This window comes from Ascaphus truei, unplaced genomic scaffold (assembly GCF_040206685.1).
Source record: "Ascaphus truei isolate aAscTru1 unplaced genomic scaffold, aAscTru1.hap1 HAP1_SCAFFOLD_861, whole genome shotgun sequence".
NCBI classification, from domain to species: Eukaryota; Metazoa; Chordata; class Amphibia; order Anura; family Ascaphidae; genus Ascaphus; species Ascaphus truei.
The window spans coordinates 15,283-29,981 of record NW_027457200.1 but is presented as its reverse complement, the minus strand read 5'-3'; the positions used below and the strand labels follow the sequence as shown (position 1 = coordinate 29,981).

The 14,699-nt window shown below is 57.9% G+C and overlaps 1 protein-coding gene across 1 annotated transcript; it reads left to right on the top strand.

Annotated features, from left to right (window-relative positions):
* Nucleotides 1-385: 385 nt before the first annotated feature.
* TMEM95 (transmembrane protein 95) lies at nt 386-13,546 on the top strand (the record flags this gene model as incomplete). Its single annotated transcript, XM_075585022.1, has 6 exons — nt 386-584; nt 2,376-2,432; nt 6,215-6,295; nt 8,976-8,996; nt 10,133-10,213; nt 13,459-13,546. Coding segments are annotated over exons 1-6 (527 nt in total), but the record flags the coding sequence as incomplete, so codon positions are not given.
* Nucleotides 13,547-14,699: the final 1,153 nt, after the last annotated feature.

Below are 14,699 nucleotides of genomic sequence, written 5' to 3'. Positions count from 1 at the left end.
TCCCTCCCCCCTCTCCCTCCTCCTCTCACTCCCCCCCCCTCTCCCCCTCTCACTTCCCCCCCTCTCTCTCTCCTCCTCTCACCCCCCCTCCCTCTCTCTCTCTCAGGATGTGGCTCACCCGGTCTCTCTCTCTCTCCCCCTCTCCCTCCCCTCTCCTCTCCTTCCCCCCCCCTCTCTCTCCTCTCACCCCCCCCCTCTCTCTCCCCCTCTCCCTCCCCTCTCCTCTCACTCCCCCCCTCTCTGCCTCTCCTCCCCTCCCTCCCCCCTCTCTCTCCTCCTCTCACCCCCTCCCCCCTCTCTCCCTCTCAGGATGTGGCTCCCCCGGTCTCTCTCTCTCCTCCTCTCCCTCCTCCTCTCACCCCCTCCCCCCTCTCTCCCTCTCAGGATGTGGCTCCCCCGGTCTCTCTCTCTCCTCCTGGTTCTGCTCCTGACCCGGTCCGGTTCTGGCTGTGTGTTCTGCCGGCGCCATGATAGGAATCTTAAGGATCGCTTTACCAAGCTCTGCAAGGATTATATGGAGGCTACCGGGGCCCCCAACTGCACCCGTCACCCCGGGCCCTCCAACTTCAACCCCTACGGATTGGGTCAGAACCAGCCCTCCCCCTCCTCCATCTTTCTCTCCCCCCTATCTTTGTCCCCACCTCCTCCTTTCTTTCTCTCCCCCCCTTTCTTTCTCTCCCCTCTCCCCTTTCTTTCTCTCCCCCCCTTTCTTTCTCTCCCCCCCTTTCTTTCTCTCCCCCCCTTTCTTTCTCTCCCCCCCCCTTTCTTTCTCTCTCCCCCCCTTCTTTCTCTCCCCCCCTTTCTTTTTCACCCCCCCTTTCTTTTTCACCCCCATCCTTTTTATTTCTCTCTCCCCCTTCCCTGCCTTTTTCTCCCCTCCCCCTTTCTTTCTCTCCTCCCTCTTCCCCCTCTCTCTCCCACCATCTCTCCATCTTACCCGCCCTCACCCACCCTCCCTCCTTCCACCCTCTCCCACCCTACCTCTCTATTCCTCCCTCTCTCTCCTCTACACACATTCTCTTTCTTCCCCTCTCTCCCCTTCCCCTCTCTCCCCCTTCCCCTCTCTCCCCCCTTCCCCTCTCTCCCCCCTTCCCCTCTCTCCCCCCTTCCCCTCTCTCCCCCCTTCCCCTCTCTCCCCCCTTCCCCTCTCTCCCCCTTCTCCTCTCTCCCCCTTCCCCTCTCTCCCCCTTCCCCTCTCTCCCCCCTTCCCCTCTCTCCCCCTTCCCCTCTCCCCATTTCCCCTCTCTCCCCATTTCCCCTCTCTACCTCTCTATTCCTCCCTCTCTCTCCTCTACACACATTCTCTTTCTTCCCCTCTCTCCCCCTTCCCCTCTCTCCCCCTTCCCCTCTCTCCCCCCTTCCCCCTTCCCCTCTCTCCCCCTTCCCCTCTCTCCCCCCTTCCCCTCTCTCCCCTCTTCCCCTCTCTCCCCCCTTCCCCTCTCCCCCCTCTTCCCCTCTCTCCCCCCTTCCCCTCTCCCCCCTTCCCCTCTCTCCCCTTTCCCCTCTCTCCCCCTTCCCCTCTCTCCCCATTTCCCCCCTCTCCCCATTTCCCCTCTCCCCCCTTCCCCTCTCTCCCCCTTTCTTTCTCTCCTCCCTCTTCCCCCTCTCTCTCCCACCATCTCTCCATCTTACCCGCCCTCACCCACCCTCCCTCCTTCCACCCTCACCCACCCGCCCTCTCTCCCACCCTACCTCTCTATTCCTCCCTCTCTCTCCTCTACACACATTCTCTTTCTTCCCCTCTCTCCCCCTTCCCCTCTCTGCCCCCTTCCCCTCTCTTCCCCCTTCCCCTCTCTCTCCCCTTCCCCTCTCTCCCCCCTTCCCCTCTCTCCCACCTTCCCCTCTCCCCCCTTCCCCTCTCTCCCCCTTCCCCTCTCTCCCCATTTCCCCTCTCTCCCCATTTCCCCTCTCCCCCCTTCCCCTCTCTCCCCCCTTCCCCTCTCTCCCCCCTTCCCCTCTCTCCCCCCTTCCCCTCTCTCCCCTTCTCCCTCTCCATCCCCACTCTTGTTACCAACTTCCCCATCCTCCATCTCCCTCGCTTCCTCTCCTTCCCCCCTACCCCCTCTCCCTCTCTTGTTCCCTCCCCCTTTTCCCCCTCTCCCTCCACTTCCCCCCTCCTCATCTCCTTCCCCTCACTCTTTACCCCCTCTCCCGCCTCTCCCCCTCCACCTCCTCTCCTCCTCTCCCCCTCCTCTCCTCCTTTCCCCCCTTCTCCCCCTCTTCCCCCCTCCCCATCTTCTTCCCCCCCCCCAATCTTGTTCTCCCCGCCCCTCCTTCCCCTCCACCCTCCTTCCCTCTCCTTCCCTTTATTCCCCCCCCCCACCCTCTTCTCTCCCCCTGACTCCCTCTCCCCCCCCCCTCTCTCTCTCTCACAGATCCAGAATCGCTCCTGTTGGTCACAGAGAAGACGCATAGAATTTTCAGAGTCTATGGTAACAATTAAGATGGCCGACGGTTATAGATTTACTGGACCTGCAGATTAATAGTGCTGACTGAATTATAGGGTGTCAGACCCCACAGATTAATAGGGTGAGGTTACGGGGTGTCTGACCCCGCAGGATAATAGGGTGAGGTTACGGGGTGTCTGACCCCGCAGGATAATAGGGTGAGGTTACGGGGTGACTGACCCCGTAGGATAATAGGGTGAAGTTACGGGGTGACTGACCCCGCACGATAATAGGGAGAGGTTCCGGGGTGTCTGACCCAGCAGGATAATAGGGTGAGGTTCTGGGGTGACTGACCCCGCAGGATAATAGGGTTAGGTATCGGGGTGACTGACCCCGCAGGATAATAGGGTGAGGTTACGGGGTGACTTACCCCGCAGAATAATAGGGTGAGGTTCCGGGGTGACTGACCCTGCAGGATAATAGGGTGAGGTTACGGGGTGACTGACCCCGCAGGATAATAGGGTGAGTTCCGGGGTGTCTGACCCCGCAGGATAATAGGGTGAGGTTACGGGGTGACTTACCCCGCAGAATAATAGGGTGACGTTACGGGGTGACTGACCCTGCAGGATAATAGGGTGAGGTTCCGGGGTGTCTGACCCCGCAGGATAATAGGGTGAGGTTACGGGGTGACTTACCCCGCAGAATAATAGGGTGACGTTACGGGGTGACTGACCCTGCAGGATAATAGGGTGAGGTTCCGGGGTGACTGACCCCGCAGGATAATAGGGTGAGGTTCCGGGGTGACTGACCCCGCAGGATAATAGGGTGAGGTTCCGGGGTGACTGACCCCACAGGATAATAGGGTGAGGTTCCGAGGTGTCTGACCCCGCAGGATAATAGGGTGAGGTTACGGGGTGTCTGACCCCGCAGGATAATAGGGTGAGGTTACGGGGTGACAGACCCTGCAGGATAATAGGGTGAGGTTCTGGGGTGTCTGACCCCGCAGAATAATAGGGTGAGGTTACGGGGTGACTGACCCTGCAGGATAATAGGGTGCGGTTCTGGGGTGTCTGACCCCGCAGAATATTAGGGTGAGGTTACGGGGTGACTGACCCTTCAGGATAATAGGGTGAGGTTCCTGGGTGACTGACCCCACAGGATAATAGGGTGAGGTTACGGGGTGACTGACCCCACAGAATAATAGGGTGAGGTTCCGGGGTGTCTGACCCCGCAGGATAATAGGGTGAGGTAACGGGGTGACTGACCTGCAGAATAATAGGGTGAGGTTCCGGGGTGACTGACCCCGCAGGATAATAGGGTGAGGTTCTGGGGTGACTGACCCCGCAGGATAATAGGGTGAGGTTACGGGGTGACTGACCCCGCAGGATAATAGGGTGAGGTTCCGGGGTGTCTGACCCCGCAGGATAATAGGGTGAGGTTCTGGAGTGACTGACCCCGCAGGATAATAGGGTGAGGTTACGGGGTGACTGACCCCGCAGGATAATAGGGTGAGGTTCCGGGGTGTCTGACCCCGCAGGATAATAGGGTGAGGTTCTGGGGTGACTGACCCCGCAGGATAATAGGGTGAGGTTCTGGGGTGACTGACCCCGCAGGATAATAGGGTGAGGTTACGGGGTGACTGACCCCGCAGGATAATAGGGTGAGGTTCCGGGGTGTCTGACCCCGCAGGATAATAGGGTGAGGTTCCGAGGTGTCTGACCCCGCAGGATAATAGGGTGAGGTTACGGGGTGACTGACCATGCAGGATAATAGGGTGAGGTTACGGGGTGACTGACCCTGCAGGATAATAGGGTGAGGTTCCGGGGTGTCTGTCCCCGCAGGATAATAGAGTGAGGTTACGGGGTGACTGACCCCGCAGGATAATAGGGTGAGGTTCCGGGGTGTCTGACCCCGCAGGATAATAGGGTGAGGTTCCGGGGTGACTGACCATGCAGGATAATAGGGTGAGGTTACGGGGTGACTGACCCTGCAGGATAATAGGGTGAGGTTCCGGGTGTCTGACCCCGCAGGATAATAGGGTGAGGTTCCGGGGTGACTGACCCCGCAGGATAATAGGGTGAGGTTCCGGGGTGTCTGACCCCGCAGGATAATAGGGTGAGGTTCCGGGGTGACTGACCCCGCAGGATAATAGGGTGAGGTTACGGGGTGACTGACCCTGCAGGATAATAGGGTGAGGTTCCGGGGTGACTGACCCCGCAGGATAATAGGGTGAGGTTCCGGGGTGACTGACCCCGCAGGATAATAGGGTGAGGTTCCGGGGTGTCTGACCCCGCAGGATAATAGGGTGAGGTTCCGGGGTGACTGACCCCGCAGGATAATAGGGTGAGGTTCCGGGGTGTCTGTCCCCGCAGGATAATAGGGTGAGGTTCCGGGGTGTCTGACCCCGCAGGATAATAGGGTGAGGTTACGGGGTGACTGACCGTGCAAGATAATAGGGTGAGGTTACGGGGTGTCTGACCCCGCAGGATAATAGGGTGAGGTTACGGGGTGACTGACCCTGCAGGATAATAGGGTGAGGTTACGGGGTGTCTGACCCCGCAGGATAATAGGGTGAGGTTCCGGGGTGACTGACCCCGCAGGATAATAGGGTGAGGTTACGGGGTGTCTGACCCCGCAAGATAATAGGGTGAGGTTACGGGGTGTCTGACCCCGCAGGATAATAGGGTGAGGTTACGGGGTGTCTGACCCCGCAAGATAATAGGGTGAGGTTACGGGGTGTCTGACCCCGCAGGATAATAGGGTGAGGTTCCGGGGTGACTGACCCCGCAGGATAATAGGGTGAGGTTGCGGGGTGACTGACCCCGCAGGATAATAGGGTGAGGTTCCGGGGTGTCTGACCCCGCAGGATAATAGGGTGAGGTTCCGGGGTGTCTGACCCCGCAGGATAATAGGGTGAGGTTCCGGGGTGTCTGACCCCGCAGGATAATAGGGTGAGGTTCCGGGGTGTCTGACCCCGCAGGATAATAGGGTGAGGTTCCGGGGTGTCTGACCCCGCAGGATAATAGGGTGAGGTTCCGGGGTGACTGACCCCGCAGGATAATAGGGTGAGGTTCCGGGGTGTCTGACCCCGCAGGATAATAGGGTGAGGTTCCGGGTTGACTGACCCCGCAGGATAATAGGGTGAGGTTCTGGGGTGTCTGACCCCGCAGGATAATAGGGTGAGGTTCCGGGGTGACTGACCCCACAGGATAATAGGGTGAGGTTCCGGGGTGACTGACCCCGCAGGATAATAGGGTGAGGTTCCGGGGTGTCTGACCCCGCAGGATAATAGGGTGAGGTTCCGGGGTGTCTGACCCCGCAGGATAATAGGGTGAGGTTTCGGGGTGACTGACCCCACAGGATAATAGGGTGAGGTTCCGGGGTGACTGACCCCGCAGGATAATAGGGTGAGGTTACGGGGTGTCTGACCCCGCAGGATAATAGGGTGAGGTTACGGGGTGACTGACCCTGCAGGATAATAGGGTGAGGTTCCGGGGTGACTGACCCCGCAGGATAATAGGGTGAGGTTCCGGGGTGACTGACCCCGCAGGATAATAGGGTGAGGTTCCGGGGTGACTGACCCCGCAGGATAATAGGGTGAGGTTCCGGGGTGACTGACCCCGCAGGATAATAGGGTGAGGTTCCGGGGTGACTGACCCCGCAGGATAATAGGGTGAGGTTCCGGGGTGACTGACCCCGCAGGATAATAGGGTGAGGTTCCGGGGTGACTGACCCCGCAGGATAATAGGGTGAGGTTCCGGGGTGTCTGACCCCGCAGGATAATAGGGTGAGGTTACGGCGTGACCCCGTATCTCTCCCCGCCCCAGAGATCACCCGGAATAAGCTTGGGATCGCGGAGTATTGGGACTGGCTGCACGAGGCGAAGCTGATGGAATACAGTTGGGAAGGTACGGCGGGAACCGGGGGAAACTAATATGGCCGCCTGGCTACGGACTACATGAAAATGCTAATGTCAGTCTCTATCTCTCTCCCCTCCCCCTTCTCTCTACCTCTCCTCCCCCTCCCCCCATTCTCTCACTCTCTCTCTTCTCCCCTCCCCCTCCCCATTCTCTCCCTCTCTCTCTCTTCTCCCCTCCCCCTTCTCTCTACCTCTCCTCCCCCTCCCCCCATTCTCTCCCTCTCTCCCATCTCCCCTCCCCCTCCCATTCTCTCCCTCTCTCTCTTCTCCCCTCCCCCTTCTCTCTACCTCTCCTCCCCTCCCCCCCCATTCTCTCCCTCTCATCTCCCCTCCCCTCCCCCTCCCCATTCTCTCCCTCTCTCTCTTCTCCCCTCCCCCTTCTCTCTACCTCTCCTCCCCCTCCCCCCATTCTCTCCCTCTCTCTCTTCTCCCCTCCCCCTCCCCATTCTCTCCCTCTCTCTCTTCTCCCCTCCCCCTTCTCTCTACCTCTCCTCCCCCTCCCCCATTCTCTCCCTCTCTCTCTTCTCCCCTCCCCCTCCCCATTCTCTCCCTCTCTCTCTTCTCCCCTCCCCCTTCTCTCTACCTCTCCTCCCCCTCTCTCCTCCCCCTCCCCCCATTCTCTCCCTCTCTCCCATCTCCCCTCCCCCTCCCATTCTCTCCCTCTCTCTCTCTCCCCTCCCCCTTCTCTCTACCTCTCCTCCCCCTCCCCCCATTCTCTCACTCTCTCTCTTCTCCCCTCCCCCTCCCCATTCTCTCCCTCTCTCTCTTCTCCCCTCCCCCTTCTCTCTACCTCTCCTCCCCCTCCCCCCATTCTCTCCCTCTCTCCCATCTCCCCTCCCCCTCCCATTCTCTCCCTCTCTCTCTTCTCCCTCCCCCTTCTCTCTACCTCTCCTCCCCTCCCCCCCATTCTCTCCCTCTCATCTCCCCTCCCCTCCCCCTCCCCATTCTCTCCCTCTCTCTCTTCTCCCCTCCCCCTTCTCTCTACCTCTCCTCCCCCTCCCCCCATTCTCTCCCTCTCTCTCTTCTCCCCTCCCCCTCCCCATTCTCTCCCTCTCTCTCTTCTCCCCTCCCCCTTCTCTCTACCTCTCCTCCCCCTCCCCCATTCTCTCCCTCTCTCTCTTCTCCCCTCCCCCTCCCCATTCTCTCCCTCTCTCTCTTCTCCCCTCCCCCTTCTCTCTACCTCTCCTCCCCCTCTCTCCTCCCCCTCCCCCCATTCTCTCCCTCTCTCCCATCTCCCCTCCCCCTCCCATTCTCTCCCTCTCTCTCTCTCCCCTCCCCCTTCTCTCTACCTCTCCTCCCCCTCCCCCCATTCTCTCACTCTCTCTCTTCTCCCCTCCCCCTCCCCATTCTCTCCCTCTCTCTCTTCTCCCCTCCCCCTTCTCTCTACCTCTCCTCCCCCTCCCCCCATTCTCTCCCTCTCTCCCATCTCCCCTCCCCCTCCCATTCTCTCCCTCTCTCTCTTCTCCCCTCCCCCTTCTCTCTACCTCTCCTCCCCTCCCCCCCATTCTCTCCCTCTCATCTCCCCTCCCCTCCCCCTCCCCATTCTCTCCCTCTCTCTCTTCTCCCCTCCCCCTTCTCTCTACCTCTCCTCCCCCTCCCCCCATTCTCTCCCTCTCTCTCTTCTCCCCTCCCCCTCCCCATTCTCTCCCTCTCTCTCTTCTCCCCTCCCCCTTCTCTCTACCTCTCCTCCCCCTCCCCCATTCTCTCCCTCTCTCTCTTCTCCCCTCCCCCTCCCCATTCTCTCCCTCTCTCTCTTCTCCCCTCCCCCTTCTCTCTACCTCTCCTCCCCCTCTCTCCTCCCCCTCCCCCCATTCTCTCCCTCTCTCCCATCTCCCCTCCCCCTCCCATTCTCTCCCTCTCTCTCTTCTCCCCTCCCCCTTCTCTCTACCTCTCCTCCCCCTCCCCCCCATTCTCTCCCTCTCATCTCCCCTCCCCTCCCCCTCCCCATTCTCTCCCTCTCTCTCTTCTCCCCTCCCCCTTCTCTCTACCTCTCCTCCCCCTCCCCCCATTCTCTCCCTCTCTCTCTTCTCCCCTCCCCCTTCTCTCTACCTCTCCTCCCCCTCCCCCCATTCTCTCACTCTCTCTCTTCTCCCCTCCCCCTCCCCATTCTCTCCCTCTCTCTCTTCTCCCCTCCCCCTTCTCTCTACCTCTCCTCCCCCTCCCCCCATTCTCTCCCTCTCTCTCTTCTCCCCTCCCCCTCCCCATTCTCTCCCTCTCTCTCTTCTCCCCTCCCCCTTCTCTCTACCTCTACTCCCCCTCCCCCAATTCTCTCCCTCTCTCTCTTCTCCCCTCCCCATTCTCTCCCTCTCTCTCTTCTCCCCTCCCCTTCTCTCTACCTCTCCTCCCCCTCCCCCCATTCTCTCCCTCTCTCTCTTCTCCCCTCCCCATTCTCTCCCTCTCTCTCTTCTCCCCTCCCCCTTCTCTCTACCTCTCCTCCCCCTCCCCCATTCTCTCCCTCTCTCTCTTCTCCCCTCTCCTCCCCCTCCCCCCATTCTCTCCCTCTCTCTCTTCTCCCCTCCCCCTTCTCTCTACCTCTCCTCTCTCTCCCTCTCCTCTCCTCCCCCTCTCCCCCCCATTCTCTCCATCTCTCTCTTCCCACCTGTCCTCCCTTCCCACCCTCTCCTCCCCTATCCTCCTTCCTCTCTCCCCGCTCCCCTCCCCACTCTCAGCTCTCTGCCCCCCAGTTTGCAGTAAGTACAGATTCAAATCCTGTTAGTGACAGCCATATACCCCCTTCCCTTACCCCTCCCTATCTGCCCTCTCTTAGCCCCCTAGCTGCCCTTCTTACACCCTATCTGCCCTCTCTTATCCCTCCCCCTCCCTATCTGCCCTCTCTTATCCCTCCCCCTCCCTGTCTGCCCTCTCTTATCCCTCCCCCTCCCTATCTGCCCTCTCTTATCACTCCCCCTCCCTATCTGCCCTCTCTTAGCCCCCTAGCTGCCCTTCTTACACCCTATCTGCCCTCTCTTATCCCTCCCCCTCCCTATCTGCCCTCTCTTATCACTCCCCCTCCCTATCTACCCTCTCTTATCACTCCCCATCCCTATCTGCCCTCTTATCCCTCCCTCTCCCCCTCCCTATCTGCCCTCTTATCCCTCTCTCTCCTCCTCCCTATCTGCCCTCTCTTATCCCTTCCCCTCCCTATCTGCCCTCTCTTATCCCTCCCCCTCCCTATCTGCCCTCTCTTATCCCTCCTCCTCCCTGTCTGCCCTCTCTTATCCCTCCCCTTCCCTATCTGCCCTATCTTATCCCTCCCCCTCCCTATCTGCCCTCTTACCCCTACCCCTCCCTATCTGCCCTCTTATCCCTCCCCTTCCCTGTCTGCCCTCTCTTATCCCTCCCCCTCACTATCTGCCCTCTCATCCCTCCCTTCCCTATCTGCCCACTCTCTACCCCCATCTTATCTATCCTTCCCCCTCTCTTATATCTCACCCTCTCTCCCCATCCTCGCCCACCTTCTCTCCCTCCCCTCTCTCTCTCCCTCTCCCCTCCTCCCCCATACCATCTCTATCCCCATCCCCTCTTCCCCCCTCCCCTGTCTCCCCCGTCCCTCCCCCATCCCCTCTCTCCACTTTCCCCCTCCTCCGCATCCCCCCCTTCCCCCATACCCCCTTCCCCCATCCCCTCTCCCCCATCCTCACCCATCCACTCCTCCTCCACCCCCTCTCCCCTCCTCCCCATCCCCTCTCCCCCCACCCCCTCTCCCCCTTCCTCCTCCATCCCCTCTCCCCCCTCCTCCCACATGCCCTCTCCCCCCCTCCACCCCATCTCCCCCTCCTCCCACCCTCCTCCCCATCTCTCCCCCATTCATGATCTCTCTCTACAGAAGACACGACCATCCTGTATAACTGCACCTTGTGTCTGAGGCGCAAGATGAAATGTTGGAGTTTAAAGAAATGTTACCCAGGTGAGACGCTCTGCGGGTGTCTGTCAGGGAGAGGGGATAAGGGAGCGACGCTCTGCAGGTCTGGCAGGGAGAGGGGATAAGGGAGCGATGCTCTGCAGGTCTCTGGCAGGGAGAGGGGATAAGGGGGTGACGCTCTGCGGGTCTCTGGCAGGGAGAGGGGATAAGGGAGCGATGCTCTGCGGGTCTCTGGCAGGAAGAGGGGATAAGGGATAAGGGAGCGATGCTTTGCAGGTCTCTGGCAGGGAGATAGATAAGGGGGTGATGCTCTGCGGGTCTCTAGCAGGGAGAGGGGATAAGGGAGCGATGCTCTGCAGGTCTCTGGCAGGGAGAGGGGATAAGGGAACGACGCTCTGCGGGTCTCTGGCAGGGAGAGGGGATAAGGGAGCGATGCTCTGCGGGTGTCTGGCAGGGAGAGGGGATAAGGGAGCGATGCTCTGCAGGGCTGGCAGGGAGAGGGGATAAGGGAGCGATGTCCTGTGGTCTCTGGCTGGGAGAGGGGATAAGGGAGCGATGCTCTGCAGGTCTCTGGCAGGGAGAGGGGATAAGGGAACGACGCTCTGCGGGTCTCTGGCAGGGAGAGGGGATAAGGGAGCGATGCTCTGCAGGTCTCTGGCAGGGAGAGGGGATAAGGGAACGACGCTCTGCGGGTCTCTGGCAGGGAGAGGGGATAAGGGAGCGATGCTCTGCGGGTGTCTGGCAGGGAGAGGGGATAAGGGAGCGATGCTCTGCAGGGCTGGCAGGGAGAGGGGATAAGGGAGCGATGTCCTGTGGTCTCTGGCTGGGAGAGGGGATAAGGGAGCGACGCTCTGCGGGTCTCTGGCTGGGAGAGTGAATAAGGGAGCGACGCTCTGCTGGTGTCTGGGAGGGAGAATGGATAAGGGAGCGACGCTCTGCGGGTCTCTGGCAGGGAGAGGGGATAAGGGAGCGATGCTCTGCGGGTGTCTGGCAGGGAGAGGGGATAAGGGAGCGATGCTCTGCAGGGCTGGCAGGGAGAGGGGATAAGGGAGCGATGTCCTGTGGTCTCTGGCTGGGAGAGGGGATAAGGGAGCGACGCTCTGCGGGTCTCTGGCTGGGAGAGTGAATAAGGGAGCGACGCTCTGCTGGTGTCTGGGAGGGAGAATGGATAAGGGAGCGACGCTCTGCTGGTGTCTGGGAGGGAGAATGGATAAGGGAGCGACTGTCACGAGAGCTTGCGACCGGCTGTAATTTACACCAAAACTGTATATAAATATATATATATACCTGGGTTTGAACTGGGACGAGACTTAGATATGATAAATATAGTTTATTCCTTGATAAAGGTGAACACAACAGATTATACAATAACAGGCAAAATATAGACACTTACGTAAAGATTATGGCAAGAAAGCCAGCAGGATCACAGCCTGCCACTTCTCCCATATTGCAGTGGACATCACAGCAAAACAGGCAGGACACATGCATGCATGAAGATCATTTGCATGAAGAACATGAACAGCATGAACCTGAACAACATGAACACCTGATAGGGGGTGGACAGCAGTTTATATACCGTTTGTCCCTCTATCTGTAACCTTAGGTGCCGAGACGGCTAGCAAATGTCCCTTGGAAGCTTTTGAAGCTCATTTTGGGACTTCCAGCTTGGGGTAGCCCCCCCATCAATAAACCCTTTGAAGCAGGGTGGACATTTGTCATGTTCACTCCTGCAGAAAACCTGGGTGTGTAAATGTGAGTTACCACGTTTACAAAGACATCCTCTTCCCTGCTCATTATCATAGCAGGGGGGCTGCAGTTTCTCAGAACTTCAACCAAAATTTCATATTTACTGCAAATCATTGCATAACTTCCGTTCCGTAATACACACAGTCCGGTGAGATATATTAATACGGCCGGTGGCACCTGACGCTCGCAGGAAGACCAAAAATTACATTGTAATATGAACATTAATAGAGATATTAATATCTGGCATTTCGTAACAGGTAAATGTACAATGTTTAGCCTCAAAACGATGGGCTACATCCAACGGATACACATATGTAATTCTTATCCTTTTCAGCCAAGGACATCTCATAGTATTCTTATATTTATTAAAGTTACTCACTTTTGATACCCTGTTGGGGGTAGCCCCCCCCCCCCCCCCCCCTGGCCCCATCAATAAAACCTTTTGAAGTAGGCTTGGGCTTCTCGCATAAACAATACCCCTGTGAAGCCAGGCTCAAGTCTAGCAGGATATCCTATTTAGCATCCAACTGGCCAATTCACACCTCCGTTTTGGATATGCATTACAAAGGCAGGCAGAGGTTATTAGCATTTGCCCACCATTAGCATTCTGCCTGTACATTAGCATTAGCACACCATTAGCATTCTGCCTGTACATTAGCATTAGCACACCATTATTAGCATTCTGCCTGTATATTTCAAAAACTGCAAAAAGTCACTTTATCAAAAATATATGTTTCTCTTATGACAACGTTATATTTTTAATATGTGTGTACTTGGGGGGTGACCCGGAGGCTGTACCCCAAGGCTCAGGGTCCTGGCTTACTCCGTTACCAAATTACCAGTTTTCAGGTAACTGTTTATTCAGCACTGCATATAAGATTAACCCCTTAAGTCCCAGTGGGTGGGTTATGCAGACCCTGATCCAGCAACAACATCCTTTACACAGGGGAATAAGCATTTTCATGTTATTTAACAAGGGTTAAGTCACAGTTCTGGGCCTCAGCCCAGTTAACCCCTTGTCTCCCTGGCGAGGTTAGAGGGGGGGCCCTTGGGGAGTAACCCCGTTAATCCCGGGCCAAACCCTCACTATCGTCACAGCGACGCTCTGCGGGTCTCTGGCTGGGAGAGGGGATAAGGGAGCGATGCTCTGCGGGTCTCTGGCAGGGAGAGTGGATAAGGGAGCGACGCTCTGCTGGTGTCTGGGAGGGAGAATGGATAAGGGAGCGACACTCTGCGGGTCTCTGGCAGGGAGAGAGGATAAGGGAGCGACGCTCTGCGGGTCTCTGGCAGGGAGAGAGGATAAGGGAGCGATGCTCTGCGGGTCTCTGGCAGGGAGAGGGGATAAGGGAGCGACGCTCTGCGGGTCTCTGGCAGGGAGAGAGGATAAGGGAGCGACGCTCTGCGGGTCTCTGGCAGGGAGAGAGGATAAGGGAGCGATGCTCTGCGGGTCTCTGGCTGGGAGAGTGAATAAGGGAGCGACGCTCTGCTGGTGTCTGGGAGGGAGAATGGATAAGGGAGCGATGCTCTGCGGGTCTCTCTTGCAGAGTCGCTGGATTTGAACGATACTCTGAAGATCCTGCACTGTTGCTCTGCGATGTCCATGATGGTCGGAATTATTACTTTCTACTTTGAGTGAGTATATACAGTCTGCGTGTAATATACAGGCTGCGTGTAATATACAGGCTGCGTATAACGTCGTCACCGCTCCCTGTATAACGTTGTCACCGCTCCCTGTATATAGTTTCAGTTCCTCTTCCTGTATATAGTGTCAGTTCCTCTTCCTGTATATAGTGTTACCGTCTCTCCCTCTATATAGTGTCACCTCCTCTCCTTGAAAATAACACACTTACTGGGGTTTTGGGCAGAAACACTAAACTTCCTGTAACAGGTCCGGTGGGAATGGTGCTGAAAGTCGGAGTGAGAGAATATTCTGCTCTGCCGTCCTGCAGCTGTGTCCTCGCTAGCTCCGCAGGGCTCGGAGTCACAACCTGGATCTGTCTTGGGATCTCCTCCCTGGGCTGGCTACTAACTTTTTATATCATGTGCAAAGTCCGTCCCACCGCGTTACTGCCGACCCCGCAGCGTGGGGACGTTACTGCTAGCCATTCTCACGTCTGCCAGTCTTGCGATGGCCTGGCACCCCGGGCTTCAGCATAGCAACGGGGCATGCGCGGAAATCGCCGCCTGGCACCCCGGGCTTCAGCATAGCAACGGGGCATGCGCGCAAATCGCCAGCTTGCCTACTTGTCATGCAGAGAGCCCAGGTGCCTCTCAGGCTAGGGAGGTGACCGCTGAGCGGGGTGGCCCGTCATCATAGGTACAGAGCGTAGACTGCCGCGCTCACCCAAAGAGTACAACAGCACCACCTAGTGGTGACGCCTATTACACACAGAGTATGCCATTGAGACAGGAATACAGTACATATCGGAGTCACGTGCAATGGTCGAAGTGCAGTATACAGAGAAATACAAAGATACAAGTAAAAATACTGATAATAAAATAATATAAAAACTGTCATAACCACTCGGCCTCTAAAAAGGAAAAGCCGGGTTCCCCCGAGAAGGCGGGTACACAGGAGACGAGGGGGTTGCACACAGCTGACCACTGTGGGAAGGCAGCTCCCTGTAGTCCCCTGGTGGATTTTAGTTCTGCCACTCAGGGGCATCGTTAAAGGTGTCTTTACTTAGTCCTTGCAGTTTGGTCCGTCTGCTGACGGTTCCCGGTGTGCGTTTTACGCCACTTGTGTCCGCAGTCTGTCTCCTCCCCTCCCCCCAACCCCCGAGAC